General features: G+C 44.3%; 1 protein-coding gene across 2 annotated transcripts in view; it reads right to left on the bottom strand.

The window, feature by feature from the left end:
- Positions 1–20,437, bottom strand: part of PLXNA4 (plexin A4) — a 454,438-nt gene that overhangs the window by 75,686 nt on the left and 358,315 nt on the right. For both annotated transcript variants that reach the window (XM_040663912.2, XM_040663921.2), the window contains exons 10-12: positions 16,038–16,238; positions 7,415–7,511; positions 4,083–4,273 (exon numbers count right to left, since the gene is read on the bottom strand). In XM_040663912.2, coding sequence (XP_040519846.1) covers positions 4,083–4,273; positions 7,415–7,511; positions 16,038–16,238 — 489 coding nt within the window. The remainder of the gene's footprint in view (positions 1–4,082; positions 4,274–7,414; positions 7,512–16,037; positions 16,239–20,437) is intronic.

The following is a 20,437-nucleotide window of genomic DNA, read 5'->3' as shown; positions in this document are numbered from 1 at the left end:
CTCAGGTCCAGAAAACAGCCAAATTCCATCAAAGCTGTGGAAGGTTTTTTCTGCTCTACAAGTCAACAGGACACTTAAGTCCTAAAATCAAAATAGTACAACATTCATGAAACTGACATGGTGAGATTTATTTGGGTTGGCTGGAGATTTCACCCATGGATGATAGACAAGCAGAAAATGGGTAAAAAGTGAGAAAGTGGTTATCTTCCAATAAAATAAAATAAAATAAAATAAAATAAGGAATGTATCTTAAAAAATTAGAATTAAAATGGAATTTATATTCTGAAAGAAACTAATCCTGATGTTCTTAGCTGGGGGCTCAGCAATGAAAACTTAAACAATCTTCCAAAAAGAGCAATTCTAAACTATTTTGATTCTGAATCACTAATAAATATCCATTCAAGGGAAGTTTTGTATTTTAAATAATCATTTTGCTGACATCGGTTAATCCTCTCCTGATAAAATAAAACACTTCCTGTGAATGTCACTGAAAGGCTCGCATTATCACTATACCAAACCAATCTAACATGTACAAAAAGTGAAAAGGGGAAATTAAATCACAATTTCCAGTTCCTATTATATTTCCCTATATATTAAACTTTTTTTTTTTTTCCTGTAAGAAGTGTCAGGTCCCTGTGGTATATTTTGCTATCATTTTGTGGTATTAAACTTGCTGTTAAGTAATTTTCACTTGTTCTATCAAGGCAGGTGTCCAGGTAGGTAGGTTTGTGGCTAATTAGGGCTCACTTATCTTTGAAAGAACTTGCTAGTGTGTGGATGTATCTCATAGCAGGTCAAAAGAGGGTTTTTTGCTGGTGTAACTACTGTCACTACACAGAATAAAAGAAGCTGTAGTGGTAAAAAGGAACATCTTGCCAGGAAAGTTCTTCATTTTTTAAAACTATGGAAGAATTTGAGACAAAAGGCACAGAAACTCAATGGAAACATCATGATCCTCCTTCTGGCTCTAACTAAAGCCCAAGAATTTAAGAAACTTAAAGTAACTCAAATAGGAAACTTCCTAGATTGAAGCTAGCACAAAACCTCTGAAAATCCCCCTTATAACAATGCAATTTTTATATTTTTATAGAATCACAGAATTGTTTGAGCTGGGAGGGACCCTTAAGGCTCATCTGGTCCAACTTCCCTTCAGTGAACAGAGACACCTACCGCTCAATCAGGTGCTCAGAGCCCCATCCAGACTGACCTTGGATGTTTCCAGGTAAGGGGCGTCCACCACCTCTCCAGGCAACTTGTTCCAGAGCCTCACTCCACCCTTATCTTAAAAAAAAAAAACAACCCATTTCCTTATATCTAACCTAACTCTTCCCTCTTTTGAAAGCTAACTTCAAAGCCAACTCAGTTCCTTAAAGCAGGGGGACCTGGGATTCCCCCAGAAGGGTACAGGAAATTTTCAAGCCCGGCTCATCGCGCTCCTTCAGATGCCTACAACAAGAAGGTGCTACTGCAGTGTTTTCACAGCAAGAGAGAGGAGCCTGTTTCTATCGTAGGTGCAAAAATCTGGAAAGAGACCTGTCAGTTTTTGCAGAGGGAAACACAAGCAGGGATATGAAAGCTGCCAAGAAGCCTCAGCTTTCTCTTTAAGACTCAGAGCTACGACACTGCATCGCAATTTATGCCCTTTGCTAGTACCAACCGTATCATAGAATCATAGGATGGTTTGAGTTGAAAGGGACCTTTCAGATCATCAAGTTCCAACCCCCTGCTATAGGCAGGGACACCTCCCACCAGACCAGGCTGCTCAAAGCCCCATCCAGCCTGGCCTTGCATGCTTGCAGCTTGTCACTCCTACAGAATGTTCTGTGGCTGAACAAATCTGTAAGCCTTTTAATTTCACTTAGTGGCAACATAAATGCCGGAGCCAGGAAATAAATACAGGTTGTGGGAAGCTGTGCCCTGGGTTGCCATGTGAGTGTGCCTGTGCAAGTGTGAGGACACATGTTATTTCTCCTCCCTCACCTGCACAGATATTTCCCTGGCTCCTCGCCAGGATATGCATGCTTTTACCAACCTCCCCATTAGCTGCAATATATATCCAGTCACTTGAGATTACTTCCATGCTAATGGCTCAGAAAAAGACTTTCCAAGAGCTACTTATGATCGCACCAGACAGTTGGAATATTTCATGAGCGAATATTGCAATAATCTGTTCGAGCTTTGGGAGCTGTTGGAGGAAATGCCAGCAGAAATAGAAGTCTGTTCCTTCTGGAGCTGTAACGTGGAGAATGAGTGATTTTCACTTCATAAAGAGACTGTAGGTGCTGTATATGAGTCAAAGCACAGTGAAGAAATGCGGATGGACCTTCAGAACTACATGCTATTGCATGGAAAGGTCCTTGTGGTGTGAACTTCTGTTTTAGTTGGTCATCTATCATCTTCCCAATACCAAATTCTATTAATCTATCTAAAATTTCTGAATCTTTCTTAAGGTTTGAGACACTGAAAGACTCATAAAGGTTTCCCCTCAGCTCCCTGTAATTTTCAAGGCCTCAGAAGCGAACTTTCAGAAGTAACCATTGATTCTGGCTGTCGCTGGGTTTGGTTTCACAGCTTCAGGTGAATTCAGATTGACCAGCTGCACACAAATACAAGCATGGAGGAGATCTCCACCTTGGAAACATCATAACTGGTATGGCACTTGGACAATGGCACTGAGTACTTCGGAGAGTGACAGACTACAGAAAGATGGACAGAAACAAAACCAGAGGAGGTCTTTTCAGCAGCAGCTGGGAAAACCAGACTCTACCCAGAGTTTGCTCTCACAAAACCATAGACACAGACAAAACCATTTCACCCATAGACACAGCTTTGGGGTTCATCCATAACACCCATACATTTTGATTCTTTGATTCCTTGGTTTCTAGAAAGGTTGTCCACCTTATGTTTCATATTAAACAACAACCGAGGAGGCTAGATATTCCTCAGTTTTCCTCTTCTTCCCTGTCTCATTTTCTTCTTTACCATTCCCAGTTGCAAAATAAGGCCCTATTCACTCTGCAAGCTTACTCATCTTAATTAAGGTACAGTGACTGAGAAATGCTCAGGATGCAGTTGGTAAGGGCACAGTATCCCATTATTATGGCTCACGTCTGTCACTCTGTCTGCCTATGACCTTGAAAATGATGTCCATCATTATGGCAAAGGCATCCTAAGAGCAGATAAAATCACTGTGGACTGGAGTTCCCTCCTTGCTGTCTCCCCCTTCCTGTTTCCCCTCTTTATTTTCTTTATATTCTTTTATCTCTTCCCCAGCTCTTCCTTTGGCCTGATCAGCATAATCAATAGAAAACATTCCAAAGGACTTTGCAACCTTGCAATGTCCACCCATCATTGCCTTCATTCTCTTTTTATCACTTAATTAAACTGCTTCACTTAGTCTTGGCTTGAGTCTGCCTCTTCCTTGAGCCTTCAAAACGGGAAGGCTGATCCTTGTACATGGCTTTGATCGACCAGTTGGGACATCTTTCACCTTGCAAAGACAACCAGGCAAACCTGAGAACTTTATTTTGCTGTAGTTAGTGGAGTCTTTTTTTTCCCCAGGGAGGGACTTCGCCTGTGTTCTACTAGCAGGAAGCATGAACTACAACCTGCCCTCTTTCTTTGGCCTCCTATCAGTAAATCTCAAAACACACTGGGATCACTCAACATCTTCTCTCATCCAGCTTGGCCAGAGAGGCCTTTTCAAGAGAGCTGTGCTACTTTGATAACCCTCACACAGTCTACTTGAGATGTCCCCAAGTGTCTTTTCTCATCTCCAGCTGCACATCAGATTTACCAACCCCATGTGAGCTGCTCAGATCCCCTGAGGTCTTCCACTAGCAGACTGTGATGCACAAATCACTCATGTTCATATTGACTATGGTGGGAAAACACACCTGAAGCTGTGTGCTTCTCTTTGAAGCACACCATAGCTCTTCATCCCCATATTCACTTGGGACTTCGCCTGATCCAGCAGAGATCAATCCTGACCTTCCCCTCACCAACCCAAAGATAAATCAAAAAATAAACCAAGGGAAGGGTACAAGAGGGAATCCATCAGCTCTTGCAGATGCATGACTTACATCTGTGATCTTGGGGTTGGTGCATTTGCCTTTGGTGCTGGACAACTCCAGCCACTGGCTGTCCTGGGCTGGGCAGTGCTGCTTCAACGTGCACTGGTTCTGCCCCTCGCACCAGCCACACTCGAAGTCCGGGTCGGCTTTCAGGCACAGGCCACAGCTGTCCCGCATGGCCCCACACTTGTACAGATGAACTGCAGGGACATGAAAACAGAGAGGACCTCAGAGATTCAGATAGGATGGGTGAGCAGTGGGATGTCAGGGGCAGCAATGAGGTGTGAGCTGGGATGCTCATCCCAGAGGCAGGATGGGTTTATGCAGGGGAATAAATAATACAGGATAAAATGCTTACACCCTCAGTGAAACAAATTGCACTTGTCAGAGTTCACCTCCCATGCAAAGTATTTCACAGAATCATAGAATTATAGGGGTTGGAAGGGACCTCTAGAGATTATATAGTCCAACCCCTCTGATAAGGGGGTTGCTACTCCTCAGAGTAGGTTGCACAGGAAAGCGTCCAGACAGGTCTTGAATATCTCCCTATTTGTAGAAGCTGAGAGCAGATGGAGGGATGCAGCCACCAGTGTAGAACGATGAGATGCAAGAGAGGAATTGGGAAGAAGGACACTTGGCCAGTGACAAGGCCTCAGCCCTTCCCTTTTCCTGAGTATGTCTGAATGACATCCAGTGATGTTTCAACAAGTCTCAACCTCAGCTCTCAATCTATAAATGGCTTACTTCACCTGCTCTACCCACCATCTAAACTCCACATGGGGAATTTTCCTGGAATACCCTACCCAGAAATGAGTGTAAAGATACTCAGGTTTTCCCCTAAACACAAAACCTAAGAGAGAACAATAAATTCACAGCAGCTCTGTATATGAGGCTGAATCCAGAGTTTTACCATCAGCCTTTCCCTCTTACGCTCCAAAAATTCAGACTATTTTATACTTTGAAGTACTAAGTTGATCCCCTTCTAATACCAACAGCAAAGATTAGTGCTTAGCTCTGTTTTGGGCTGCTAATAAGTGATTAGAGGCAAAGCTTTTTTCCAAATAAAGCCTAAAATTCTTGCAGTACTATGAAATAAGATCATGCTATTCATCCTTATTTTACACTTGAGTAAACTGAGGCCTGAGTTGCACAGGGTGCTAATAGCAAAAGTCTGCTCCCTGAGGCTGAAGATGGCAGAACTGAAGCTTTCAGATTAGTTTATTTCTGTACTTATGTGGATGTTGGTGGTTTTCTTTGTAAGATATGGGATTTTCCCTTTGTACTTATGTGCTGCCATGCCGGTAAGCGACTAAAGTCTTGTCTGTGGTTATTATCATGCCCAATCCAAAAGCTCAAAGACTTTGAATCTTCTTGCTGAAAAGCTTTAGCTCTCACTCCATACCTATGCCCTGCTCTCCCAGAAGTCAGCAAGTATTGACCAATGCAACTTTTTATTTCTCCAGGTTAGTTGTAAGAAAAAATTGTGAATTACTGTCAGTCACAGCATGCTGCAAGCCTCTTAGGGTACAGACCTTTCCTTATTTGTTGAACTGCTCCACTCACAATGTTTGGTATAATATAGGCTTTCAGTCTACGAGCCCAGCCTGTGAGTTGTTGGCTGTAACAGTGGTGGCATCTTGGCTGGGCTTAGAAGCAATTTACCTTCGGTTCAACTTCACTTAGAAAGACAATGGAGATAATCATTGAATCATTCAATCGCTACGGTTGGAAAAGGCCTCTCAGATCATCTAGTCCAACTATCCACCTATCATTAATATTGCCCACTAAATCTTGCTCTGCCTCTGTCTCTCTCTCAATTTTCCAAAGAAGAAAATACACTCAAAAGCTTTTCTAGGGGATTCTACTTGTTTTTAACTACATCTGTGTTAGTAAATAAAGCTCTGTGTGTCCGCAAAAGCATGTGCTGTGCTTCCACGTGAAACAGCCAAGTGCATCTGGCTGTTATCCTCCTGCCACAAAACGTGATGGTATAATCTGAGCCATTCCTTTGGTGGGAAGGAGTCACAATAAGGAGTCACAATAAGGAGTCCTTATTGCTCTCTGTAACTACCCGAAGAGAGGTTGTAGTGAGCTGGGGGTCAGCCTCTTCTCTCGTGTGACTAGTGACAGGAATAGAGGGAATGGCTTCAAACTGTGCCAGGGAAGGTTCAGGCTGGACATTAGGAAATACTACTTCTCTGAAAGGGTGGTCACACACTGGAATGGGCTGCCCAGGAATGTGATGGAGTCATCGACCCTGAAGGTGTTCAAGGAACGTTTCAACGTTGTACTGAAGGACATGGTTTAGTGAGAACTATTGGTGATGGGCTGATGCTTGGACTGGGTGATCCTGTGGGTCTTTTCCAACCTTGGTGATTCTATGATTCTATGATTCTATGACACACCATGGGTTGAGGAGTTGCCTTCTGTATTGCTTTCTAGTTTCAATGAGGTGTTGGTGGAAACTTCATCCATTGCTGCTCAGCTCAAGGCTGGGTGTGAAATGGTATGAAAAGAACTTGAGAGCACGACAGGGAGAGACAGAGTGGGAGAAGCAGTGGAAAGTGTCCAAGAAAAGGGAAGGTAAAGTGGGGGAGGGAGAAACTTCTGAGAGGTGGCAATGTGAGAAGGAGAGGCTCCAGGTCTAAGCTGTAAATGCAAAGGCTGAGAGTAGAGGGAATCTGGAGGAAAACCTGCCATGTGGTTGAGGGTGATGGACAAGAAGAAGTAAGAGGAAGTGAATGGACATCCCATCTCTGGCAAAGACAGTTGTCTCAGAGTTGGGCAAGCAATAGCCCTCTGTGAGAAGCAAACCAACTCAGTGCCATGCATGGCAATTAAACCGAGTCAGACTCTGGGCAGGAGGCAGACTCAGTCCTTTGCTGTTAACATTTTGTTTTGTTCAGTCTCTTCCCACTGACAAAGCTGCAGCCTGTCTCCCCCTCTCCCTCCCCCTGTTCATTACCACATCGCCTCTGAGCAAAGAGTGCCCACTTTCCTGGCGTGTTAACTTGAAGAGCATCACTCCTGGAGAAATAAACAGGGGGAGAAGGCAGGAGGTGTAAGGAAGGAAGACACACACAAAAAAAAATATGTGGGGAGAAGCAGGAAGCAAAGGTGATGAAAAAAGAGGGAAAGTCATGCAGGTGGGAGGAAGAGTGGTATTTCTCAGAGGAAAAAAAAATCACAAAGCACAAAAAAATTGGTAATTTGCAGAGTGCAGAGAAAAAGTCTGCAGCAGACAGCGCAGGGAGATGGTGGCAGCTTTGTTAAGTGTAGGGAGGGATGTGGCCCGTTGCTAAGGTTACCGCTTCCAAGGACAAGTTGAAATAATTCTTTACCTTTGTTCTGTGCTGGGTTGTCAATGTTGAAATTCCCGTTCCATACGACCGTCAGCTCCACCGGCAGGCTGTTAATCTCCATTCCTTCGTACGAATACTAGAAGACAAGGAAAAAATGAAACCAGAGTTACTTCACGCCTAAAGGCTGGGTTCCAGGGGTGCCAGAAGTGGTACCATGAGTTGTGAACAAGAGAAATTGAGCTGTCACCTGGATCCCTACCTGCCATTATCTCCAAGAAAGCCACGGGAAGCTCTCAGACCTATGGCTCTTAATGAAGCAAGCTGCATCCATCTCAGTAACATGTGAATCCTAGCTGCTAGGTGAATATTATGTGTTTTAAGCATATATGCACATGATGGGGCTTGGAAAAGTACTTTCTAGCTGTGTTGCATAGTTCTGAAGGATATTCTGCCAATGCCTTGGTGCACCTCTAAGGTTAGCAATGGGTTGTTAGAGTTAGGGTAGTATGGTTAGGTTGAGGTTGGACTTGATAATCTTGAAGGTCCTTTCCAACCTGAGCAATTCTATGAATCCTTGATTCTATGATATTTGTATGCATTGTAAGTATTTGGATATAGCATCCAAATATACCTCTGCTGTGTACTCCATAGGTGCTGAATATATATCCATGCTTATCTACACCAGTGTCACTTTGAAGAGCTCTTGAAAGCTGAGTGAAGTCTCGAGTATCTTAGAAATGCCTTAAAAAGGGGAAAATGGAGGTTCTGTGTAATTATAGACCTGTCAGCCTAACTTGGCTTCCCAGAAAGAAAGTACATCAAATTATTAAACAATCAATTTATAAGCACCTGCAAGATGATAAGGTGATAAAAATCAGCCAGCATAGATTTGTCAAGAACAAATTGTGTCAACCCAATCTAATTTCCTTTTTTGACAGGCTTAATGGCTTTGTGGATAAGAGGAGGCAGCAGATGTGATTTATCTAGATTTTTGTAGAGTATTTGCTACTGTCCTGGAGGAGATTCCCATAAAAATAAATAAATATGTAAATGGGGAAACATAATCTAAAGGAAGACACCATAAGGTACATGTAAAAACTGTAAATCAGAAAATTCATTGTTGGGCTGGGAGGACTTTACAAAAGAAGTTGAGTCCCGGGTCTGGCATTATTCCATGTTTTTACTGTTGGCTTCATTGATGGACTGCAGATCACGCTTACAGATTTCGTGAATGACTCTGTTCTGGGGGAGGGTGCAAGAACATCCAAAGGCAGGGTTAAGAATTCAAAACAAACTTGACAAATCACAGATCCAGGCCAAAATCAACAAACTGAAATTCAGTAGAGGGAAGTAGTGAGCATTCTTCGGTATGAGGAATCAGTGCAAACAAACGTGGAATGGGAGTGACTGGCCAGTGTTGCACTGAAGGGTCTGGGGACTGTTGAAGGTCACAAGCAGATTGCGAATCAACAGTGCCAAAAAAAACCAAACAAATCTCAACTGGGAATGCGCTAGACAGAGTTTCCTATACACACAAGCCCGTGGAGGCAATTATTTTTCCCTATCCAGAACCAGAAAAGATTCAGCTGGTGCAGGGGGTATCCAGTTTCCAGAAAATATGTATTAAGAAAAGCATAAAAATCTTCTGAGAGAGTGAGACAGACTTAAACAAATACTTGTCAGGCACAGTCGAGGTACATGGATCTGGTCTTAATGAAGAAAAGGGAAGCTGGTCTCTGAAGGCCATTTCCAGCCCCCCACTTGGTGATTTCTCTGACACATAGTATTTAGGGCACTTTTTTCCAGCCAGATTTTGGTTTACTCTGAGTTGGTTCAAATAGGGTTCACTCAGTTGCCCATCAGATCCCACTGCACATCTCCATCAACAGCTTCCATCTAACACTACACCAAAAGGCAAAAAGCATCCTAAATGGGAGAGGATGCATTGCTGCAACAGTTGCTTAAAGGACAGAATGGGAGCAAGTCAAGAAGGGAAGAGATGTGTCATGCTATACTGACTGCAGAACTTATGAGGATTTATTCTCCTGAGATCAGGAATCTCCTACTGCACTGGGAGCAGGACAGGCTCCCACCCAAAAGGAAAGAGATGTTTTCACTTCTATGTGACTAAACATAACATTTCTGCCCAGAGAGGTGGTGGATGCCCCATCCTTGCATACACTCAAGGTCAGTCAGGGCAGTTGAACCAGATGTCCCTTCCAACTCAAACGATTCTATGATTCTATGAAATACACTTCAATGAGCTGCCTGGTTTTGTTGGATATGTCTTACAGATGAAAGAATTCACCATCGCTAAAAGTCTCAGCATGGTTTTCAACGGAGATGTGAAAACTCTGAGCATTTAGAGGTAGGTTTTTCTGTTTCCACTAATTGTCATATAATTGCAGAGTAAATCATGTATGGTGATTTCTGTCCATTACAGCAGAGTGAGTGCTAGTTGCACAGTAATTTCTCTTTGGACAAACTAAACACGATTAGCCACTAATCTGCAGAACCCTGTGATTATGATCTAGTTGTAGGGTATTTATGGGTATAAGCTTTGTGGTTACCATGGAAGTAAAGAGCTGCTGCAGGTTAGCAGTGTCCTGTCTGATAGGGCTGTACCCGCCAGCCTCATTCACTATTAGCATTTTTATGACACTTCTCAGTGTCACTGCCAGGAAGATGCAAGATGATGCAGAGCCACTTGGACTCACAACGGTGACTTTTCACAGCTTTATGGAGCTAGGAGCAAGGATAGGAAGGCTGGAGTGGGGAGGAAAGTGCTTGAAAAATAGAGAATAATTAATCTTCTGTCACCCGGGAGCTTTGCTAACACCTGTGCATGGCACTTTGCAAATGTCGACTGGAAATGGGAAGGAGCACATATACAGAATGACTGGTCACCCTTAAGTAACAAGCTGAGACTGTAGGTGCCTGAAAAAGCACTAATTTCTGTCTCAGCAGATCCTCGTGTGTGTGCATTGGGATTTATCTGTTAGCAGAGCATAGGCAGGGCTGCCAAGGGACAGGCAAAGGGAGTCCCTCAGAGCCCTTCATCCCACTTAGGATCCCAAAGCCAACAGCAGGAGCCCAGCTGGGATTGTAGATCTTATCTGCCAACAGCACTGGGGACAAACACATATTAGTGTTGTTAGCTCAGCTGAATTGAGCCAGAACTGGAAATGGATGTGAGCGAATACGCAAGATCCCCATGGAAGAGATCCAAGGATGAAGCCAGCTGGGGCTTGGAAGGAGGACGCTCATGCTGCCATGCCCAGACAGCTCATGGGCTGCACAGCAGGAAAACAGAGCAATTTGCCAAGTACCAGGGAAAAGATGCTCTGTCCTGTTCAGACCACAGGAGCTACTAACTCACTGTGGTCTCTGTTCAAAGCCTGTTGAACTCAAGAGGAGTCTTTGAAAAGGATTTGATCAGCTGTAACAATAAGATGGAAATACGTTTCAGAGGAGAAAAAAGGGCTGATGCATCGATCTGTAGGACTCACAGCAGAGATTCTGGGATACTCCTGCTAGGAGCATTCAGACCGTTAAGGCTGGTTCCTATGTACTGCCTTGCACAACTTCCTCCAGCACAGGCAAAATAGCTCAAAAGACATAAACCTGACCCTGAAGACTGCAAAATCTGGTTTCCCACTATGCATATCAAATGAAAGTAGAAAATTACAGGCAATTGAGAGGACCAAACTGAGAAAGAGATGCTGCCCTTCCAGAAAGGAAGGCTGGATCTCATCAGGAAATGCCAAAAAGCTGCTAGAAGGAGCTGTTGTAATTCACAGGAACAGCACATTGTGTTTTGAACTCTGCAGCACCAGCTCTTTGTCTCTTGAAATCTTTGCTGGTATCAGATATTCTTACAACAGAGGCTGAGCCCATCACGTCACTTGGCCACTTTGCCACTCTGTTAGCAGCTTAACATTTTGTACACAAGCCACTATAAACACATCAACTGTTTGTCTCCTGGAAGTTCACCATGAAGTTTACTACCCTCAGGCTGAGAGCATAGCTGCAAAAATCACAGCTATCAGATTTATAACAGCTATGCAAACATTAGCTGACTGCCTAGATAGATGTTTTGCTTTTCAGTAATCTGCAAATTCCGAGCTCCTCTGGGCATCCAGTTAACAAGCACCCTGCATTAAAGGAAACCAGCTTCACAGACCAGTGAAGCTGTGGCTTGTGTGACTGCACAGCCATGCAGAGGGACGTAACCTCTTGGTGCCTCATCCTGAGATGTTATATCATAAAACAAAGACTTTTGGTAGTTCATTTAGGGCACATTTAGGACAATACAGTGGATGGAGCCCTGGGCAACATGATCTCGTCCCTGATCTAGAGGCTGGTAACTACACACAGCAGAGGTGTTGGAACTGGATGACCTTTGAGGTTCCTTCCAATCCAAGCCATTCTATGATCCTACAATTCTATGGTTCTACGATTCTGTGATCCTATGACTCTATGATTCTAATGAATAAACCAAGAGTGATAACATGATGCACCTCCAGATATATTACTACATATCCAGCAGCAGGGAAGCATCTGCAAGCAAGTAGCATTTTATTATTGAGTGTTGCTTTGCTTTCCCTAACAGCACAATGACCAATTTTATGATTAGACCTTGGGCCTGGGGACTGAATTCTGTATCTGTCTGCTACCAGATCCTGGTGTGACCCCACACAAAACATTTAATCGCTCTTTGCACCAGTTTTCCAGCCATAAACAGGAGGTATAAACCCTCATGCCCACAGACATCCCATCTCTTTGGACTCTTTGCTTACTAGAGCTAGGATCAAACCTCTATGTTTCTGTATCACCCACTACAATTGAGTCCACATCTTGACTGGTAAGTTACACATTCTACTTGAGGTATGACTCAGGGCTGTGTTCATCTGCCTTTGGCTACTCATAAGTGTGTTTTCCCATAATTTTTGTGAATAGATGCTCTTCTTTTTTTTTTTTCCTTTTTTTTTCCTTCTTTTTTTTCCCCAGCTCTGTCTTTGTTTTTATTTTCTCACTCTCCTTTCTGAGCCACAACACAGAGTCAAACACTTCTGATATCTTTTACTCAAGTGCAACAACATGACATGGTTTGCTTTTCCTACTCCTAAGATACGCAGCACTTTGAGCTGTACTACCTCGGGTCTCACAGCACACAGACCTGTGAAGGGCTGTGAGGCAAATCAACAGCAGGGATTCCACTGCTAGAAATCAGTCTGTGCTCCTTTTAAGTGCCAAGAGCAGGCAAGGGACAGGCTCACACAAAGCAAGCACGTGTGCTTAGATCACTGAAGCTGGTAATGGCAGTGATCATGGCATGGTCAGGCAGGTCATCTCTCACCAATCTCCCTGTTTCTTCCACTGAAAGTTGCTGACTGTATTGGACTGATTGTAAGTGCTGAGTCTACCAGTGCTTCCCATTGGGGAGACTGTTCTCTGACCTGATAGATCTAGCAGTTCCAGCCATTTCTGCTGACATTTTTACTTGCTTATTTATATGCCTCCTTAGCTCTCCTCCTTTTCATTTCCTCCCATCACTCTGTGTCCAGACTGTCGGCAGAGCTATCATAAGTGCAATAAGGAATGGCAGGCAGGGTCTCACCGAGTGATAATTGTGTGCCTTGGGTGGTGTGATAGAGGACAAAGCCCAGAGCTGAGAGGCTCAAACCACTTGACAAGAACAATAATTGTCCCGAAGCGTGCTGTCTGCAGTGACTTATTGCTGTTATCAAATGAAATATCTCTGGGAAAGACAAGGAAAGATACAGAGCTGACTATTGACTGGACCAAGCACCTAGGCACCATCAGTGTTGAATATGATGTTACCGACAGACCATCAGATAGGCTGGTCCCACCTGGGTACCTTTAAAACACTTCTTAATTGAGCTTGGAGCCACTTGGAAAAGCTCCTGCTTAAGATGGAAGGATGTGGTTCTGATCTTTGCTGCCCTGGTGTAGGTCCCGAGGGAGTGGGCAATCAAGAGCAAAAATAAAGGTTTATTTTCCTGCTCCCAGGAGGAAATCTCTTGAATTTTGCAGAAGATACTCTGCAAGAGCTGAATTTGAGCTCATTGGTGCCTACAGTGTGATGGGAGGGGACAGAATTTGAGTCTTATGGGGAAAAACAAGCCAAGAATGATTGCTTAGTCTAGCATGCATCTCCAAAAGAAGGATCTGCTGGCAGGATAGCATTCCTTCAGGGACACAACATCACAACATATCCTCCCACCCTTCTTTGGACCTTCTCCAAGCCTGCAGTGCAGGTGCTACGTTCAGTTTTCATCTAGCAACTCTGCTGACTAAAAAGCTCTGTTGAAGGGGTCTGATTCAATTTGCAAACAAGCTCATACGTCTGCTTCTAAAGCCAGGTGACCCTCAGAGTGGAGGTTCACTGTAGCACAGTGGATCCAGACTGAATGCTAATTTTGGCAGGACAGGAAATAATCACGATGGAGACATACCCACAGTACTCCTTTCCTATTGTCTGTGTCCACAGCCACCTGCTCAAACAGAGCTGGGACTTTATTATTTCTCAAGTTAGAGAAGTCAAATTACATTTACAAAGAAGAGAGATGAGAGAGGAGAGGAGAGGAGAGGAGAGGAGAGGAGAGGAGAGGAGAGGAGAGGAGAGGAGAGGAGAGGAGAGGAGAGGAGAGGAGAGGAGAGGAGAGGAGAGGAGAGGAGAGGAGAGGAGAGGAGAGGAGAGGAGAGGAGAGGAGAGGAGAGGAGAGGAGAGGAGAGGAGAGGAGAGGAGAGGAGAGGAGATGGGAAAGCTGGGGGAGGAGATGGGAAAGGGGGGGGAGGAGAGGGGAAAGGGAGGGGGAGGAGAGGGGAAAGGGGGGTGGAGAGGAGAGGGGAGGAGAGGAGAGGGGAGGGGAAAAAAAAGAAGGGGAAAGGAGAAAGGGGAAAAGAAGAGAAAAGAAAGAAGAAAAGAGAGGAAGAGAGAAGACAGATGATGCAGGAAAACAAAGAGATGAGTTTAGTCCAAAATAAGATTATCCCCATTGAGAAGACAGAAGCCCACCTGAGACATCACCTAACAAGGGACAGGAATGCTACAGGCAATGCTCATCAGAGAGGTCATAGACTGCTTTGGCACTGGCGTGACACTCTGTCCTGCCACACTGCACAGCTCAGGAGTAGAGTGCTCTGGCAGCAAAACAAATGCAAAAAATCAACACAGTGTTGTCACAGCACTCTGGCATCCCATTAGCAAATATATCCAGGAATTCAGTGAATTCAAATTCTCTGGTCCAAGGTACTAGCAGCCTCTTGAAGCATGCAGGTAGTATGAGAACAGTCACCATTATGTCTCAAAATCAGGTTAAATTATTGAATAACACAAACTAGGAGGCTGACAGAGACTCTGTAGGACTGTTGAGGCAGTCAGTCTCTCACTTAGCCCAACTGTACCTAAAATCGCCCTGTTTCTGCCAGGTAATTCATGACTCTAAAAGGTGGCTGCACTGACTTTTTGGACAGATTTGTAGACTCTGCTCAGGTCTATTTAATATTCCTTTAGCCACAGGTTTCACTGTTGTGAAAAATATATATATATATCATTTTTTAAGAAAGTGTAATGCCTTCTCAATTTCTCAACCCCTTCATTTCTGTGGAAACTCAAATGTGCATGCTCACAGGCCACTAAACAGTAATGACAATCAGGAAGGAGAGGGAAAAAGGAACAAATATGACATCGTCACTGGGAACAGTCTTTTTTGCAACAGATCATGAAATGTGCGAACTGCCTGTAATCTTCAGCACGCTGCTTAATGCAGCAGAATATGTTATGATGGATTTTAACAAACCCTGCCCGGCGTGGAGTGGCAGAGCTGCAGTGAAGTGGCTAAAGCCTGTAATTAGCTCTTTGGCTAATAAATCATCTCATAATAGCAATGAGAATGACTCAAATGCACGTCTAGGAGACATGAATCCGATGGAGAAACCTCTGGAGAAGGAGTGTTAGGAGACCACCATCACACATACTCACAGCTCCTGGCAGCAATGCCAGTGTATGCCCCAAGGACTGATATTTCTGTAGTGACAGCACCATTGTGACTCACAGAGGGCTCTGGCGAGGAGATTTAGTGGCTCTGCACTGCAGATAGGGAAGTGGAGGTGTTAAAGGGATTAACCAGAGGTCACGGGGTGGATCAGTGGATGGGGAAGGTTTGGCTCAAACTTATCTCGGACCCGTTGCTGGTGCCTGTTAAACTGTTTATGTGGATTCTTATGGTCTATCACTAATTCTCACATTTAATAACATTAATTATCAGTGTTGAATTTAACATCTGTCCCTTCAGAAACCAACTGGAATGCAGACAAGGATGTGGCACTGTCAGGGTATAGGCAGTTCAACCATGAGATAATATCTATTGGTCCTCGCTAAGGTGCTCCAGCATGGCCAAATGCTGGGATCCGAGGATGTAGCACTACTGTTGGGTAATACAAACCAAACTTAAGGAGCAGAAGAGGTAGTCTGCAATCTGCCAACCAGTCTTCCCCTGACTTTAGCTGGAACTGGGTATATGGGAAGACAGACAGGGCTTCAGCACAACACCAGATCCCATGAGGACAGTGCTGTAGGCACTCATGGTCCTCCCTTGCCCTCCCAGACATGCCACAGGCAGCAAGGCTTGCTCACCGAAGTGTTCTGGCACTGCACACTGGAGCTGTTGAACCTCAAGGCGGGCACCCGCTGCTCATTGCCCTGGATGTTCAAGATGCATTCGTAGCCTCGCTGGCCAGACTGTGGCTGGGGCAGGTTTTTGGCCTTCAACGTGATCGGTTTGATCACTTCCACTGGCACCAGGATCTTCTCGGCCTGCAGCAGCTGTGGACAGTCCTGGGGAGAAAGAATACCACGCAATAAGTCAATACATGATTTTCCCAAACCCACGTGGAGTCCTCAATCTTCTCACTTCGTGCTCCGCTTCAACCTTTTACAAAGCTGTTGTGCCTCCCTCCATTTCAGCCTATTACAAGGGGCTCGTAGGGCATTACTGAGAAGGCTCAGATAATGAGGTGAGGAAGGAATGCTTTTACAGACTTTTCCCATCTCCTTTTTCTCAGTGGAGACCCTTGACCTTCAGGGCCCAAAAATGCTACTTCTGGTGCTTCTTAATACCTGCTCCATTAATTTGGTAGTAGAAAAGCAGTTCTGCCCCCTCTAGGGACTTTGCCTGGTCACAGTGCCATGGCACAAGAAGTGAAGAAAGCAAAATCACAGAATAAATTCCTTTCCTTCACAAAAACCAATGCACCACTGTGCAAAAGGCACAGCTCCAGCTAGCTCAAGCATGACACTGTAAACCAGAGTCTGGGCTATTTAAAAGATAATTTGATTTGGCTTAGAAAGGGACAGGCTATTTATTATAGATAAAATAATACCAAGAAACAATTCTTACTTAATATGTATGAAGATCTCCAGGAAAGATTTGCAATTGTTTCCAAAAAGAGGCAATACTTGGTGGATGTGGCTAACTCAGCCATGTAGCAGGCTGGGCACCCAAATCTGAAGGAGAAGGCCATATTCAAAGTGAGATGAATTTGCACAGCTTTAGTTAGAGCAGCAAAGTACTGCTTCTTCATGGCACCATTAGACCACTGGAAGCCATCAACCCTTTGGGAAATTATTACAGTGTTTGTCTTGCTAATCCAAGACACTTTGATGTAAAATGGGATTCCTTAAACAACCATCATCCCAAGAGCATCCCTAGTCAGGTTCAGTTGGTACAAGCAGACACAGGGAGAACTTTTACCTAAAGAGATACATGCTTAACCTGTAGTTGTGACATTGGACAACAACAGGAAAAATACTGATCCAGGGCTGAAGAATGAGAAAAGGAATTTAAGGGCTTGGGAGTGGAATTTATGGCTTATGAGAGCCTGGGAGCTTGTTAGAGCAGATGGTGGAAACATCTTACTGAAGCAAACAGCTTAGGAAGATAAAGAAATGGATTAGACGTGTAACATCTGCACTTAGACCAACCAGAAACAGAATTACAAGAGATATCAATCATCTCACTGTGGGTGTGAGCCGATCCATGGCCAGGGGCAGGAAGAAAATCCAGCATCCACCCAGCACGCAGCTGTAATGAAATCTGGAAGCCTTCCTCAGTCCCCAAAGAGTGTCTGTCTGTCTTTGCCATTGGGGATGGAAGAGCTCTGGGGCAACCTGATTTCTTATCTTTGCTTACTGGAGGGTGCTAATGGTGTAAGTACTTGACAACTGCCGACAGATTTCAATTTGCCTTGCCCAGGCTAACATCAGAACAGCCCAGCACACAGTCACTGGAGCATGATGAAGGTGAATCATCTTGGGTCTGGTTGCAATTTGACTACATTAATCTGACATTAGGGTTTCCATAACATATACTGCCATGAACGGAGACAAATAGGCTATCGTGTTAACCTGACTGAATAGATTGCACAGTGATGAGTTCTAACACAGTGTTTCCTTGTTGTCTTGGAGTTCTGGTGCTGTGCAGCACTTCACTAACCAGATACTTCTGAGGATGCCCCAGGAAGCCATGTATATGAGAGGTGGAAGTTGCCTTGTGCTCCATCACACAAAAGACAGAAGCAGTGGAGAAGGAGGCTTGGTTAGACTCCCAGGAATCTTTGAGGAGCTACACCTTGTTCCAACACCTCCTGCTCATGCTGTTGTTCTGTGCCATAACAAAATATTCCCGGGAACTACTAATGCTGAGACACAATAGTTGAACTTCCACAGAAGTGTTTCTCTTAACAAGTGGGCAAGGGTTGGCAGTGTAGAAAGTCCTTCTAGCCTTGGGTTCCATGTGTTTATCCTATCAAGGAATTTATGTAGGCTAGCTGCAGGGTTAAGTAGCTATTCAGCCTTAGGAAGTGAGGCATAACCTAACCCTGTGTGATATAGCCCAACAATACCCCAGGGGGAAGGGGAAAGACAACCCCAGTGGTCTGGGCTATGTTAAAGTAAGCGTGAGAGTGTCTAGTTGTGATCACTCCACCTGACACCATATGTAAATACTTTTTGAGACCTTATGTCTTCCACACCTGCTAATTTTCCCTTGCACAGACCTGGCTACCCAACATGTTCCAGGGCCTACAAATTTCTCTCTTTGGGCATAAGAACAGACCTTGGCACCATCTTCTTCATTATTTTCTTCCCCCAGCTAGAGTGGTTGAGAGAGAGATGCATTGGCAGAGTGAATCAGTGGGACAGGAGGATGGGAAAGCCCTATCTGCTGCTGAGCAGCCATGTCCCAAGAGTGGGCATTTTGCCTGATGTCTGTCAAACAGAAAAGCCTTTGAAGGGGACTGGAGGACGGGGGTTGAAGATAGTCAACTATGTTACCTGCAGGCCAATCCCAGCTCTGCAGGCTGGTCTTTCTTGTTTAGCTTTATCCCGTTCCCCCCACCACTGGTGCTGTAACCTTTCCGATAACACTTGTTTCAAGTTCATTAACAAGCAGCGATTGTGGCAGCCCCAAAACAGGATTCGTTTGCATATAAAAAGCTTTGCAGTGCTGTGAGGAAGTTCATTATAGATAATTGAAGAGGCAAGCGCCATAAAGAGGAAATCCTCCCAGTGTGGCTTTATCTGATTGACCTAATGTTCTTTCTAATTGAAACGGGAGGAAAAAGGCAATTTCATTAGGTGATGTGCCGCATAAAAGCTAAGAACTTGGACTAGGCTCTGGGTTCAAATTCAAACACAGAACTCATTTTGTAGCCTGTGAGAAGCCCTGCCCAGTCAGCTCTGGGTGCCTGCTCAGGATTATACATTTGAGGGTACAACATCAACCTGCTCTGAGATGACCCTGCAGCAGGAGGCAAGCAGAATGCTCCTTACCAATTTTGATCAGTTTCTCTTTGTCCTTTCTCTGCAGTGTGCATCACCTATGCTGGAAGAGCAGTTTTTTGCATCATGGATGGGAAGTAAAAGCACCCATTAGCAACTACTGTACAAAGGAAAGGTACAATTCCATCCCACTTGTCTTTGGGATATAATAAGTTAAGCCTTCCCCTGTAAGGGGAGTTGGTTCAGATTCCAGAGGAGCTAAAAGCTAGTTTAATCTGGAGCAGGGCATATGTGAAAGCTGACTCTTGTTGATTAATTTTGTGTGTGTAGCTTCATTCTATTCCTTAAATGCTTCCAAATGAGTCAGCCCTTTAAAAATAATATCCTCCACCCTTGCCAATTACTCATATCAGCAGTGATGCACTCCTCTAATCACCAAATTTTGCCAGTTATCAAGTCAGAGAGCTTTTGTAGTGAAAACGCCACAAGAAATGAGCTGCACTCATTGAGTTGTTGCTAGTTTAATTTTCCTTATTTATAACTTTTATAACTCCTCATAGAATGTCTGCAAATGTGTTTTGCTGTAGCAGAAGTAACGAAGTCTCAGGAATATGAGAGCCCCCTGTCTCCTTCTCTCTCATATAAGTGTTACAGCACTCATCACTGCTATACCTGAGTGAGTCCCCAGTGCAGTGCCATCATGAAGAGTCTGCTAAGGAGAGGGATGAAAGCGCTCAGAGGCTGTGTGGTCTTAGCCCTAAGCTAATTGCTTTGCTCCCTTTATGGTGCCGCGTACATGTCTAGTTACGATTTCTTGGGGATCTCATCATGTTATTTCACAGTCAAAACTGGAGACAGATCAGAAGTTCTGAGTTATCATCATTTCCCAGGTATGAAACATGTAGATCACGTGATACTGCATGGGGTTGCTCCTCAAATTATTTAGTACAGTTTTAGTATTGCTATTTATAGCCAGTACCATGAGCCCAGATCTCACCAAAGCATTTTCCATTTTCTGAAGCAACATGGGTTTGACTTACTTTTACATGGTCAGGAGAAAGATTTTTACTGAGAGAGTGGTGAGGTGCTGGAACAGGAGAGGTTGTGGATGCCCTGTCCCTGGAGGTGTTTAAGGCCAGGTTGGATGGGGCTCTGGGCAATCTGATCAAGCACCTGATCTAGGGGTTGGCAACCCTGCCTGTGGCACAGGGGTTGGAACTTGATGATCCTTGAGATCTCTTCCAACCCAAGCCATT

This window comes from Gallus gallus, chromosome 1 (assembly GCF_016699485.2).
Source record: "Gallus gallus isolate bGalGal1 chromosome 1, bGalGal1.mat.broiler.GRCg7b, whole genome shotgun sequence".
NCBI lineage: Eukaryota > Metazoa > Chordata > Aves > Galliformes > Phasianidae > Gallus > Gallus gallus.
Note: the sequence above shows the minus strand (reverse complement) of the source record. Positions and strands in the feature narration are given on the sequence as shown.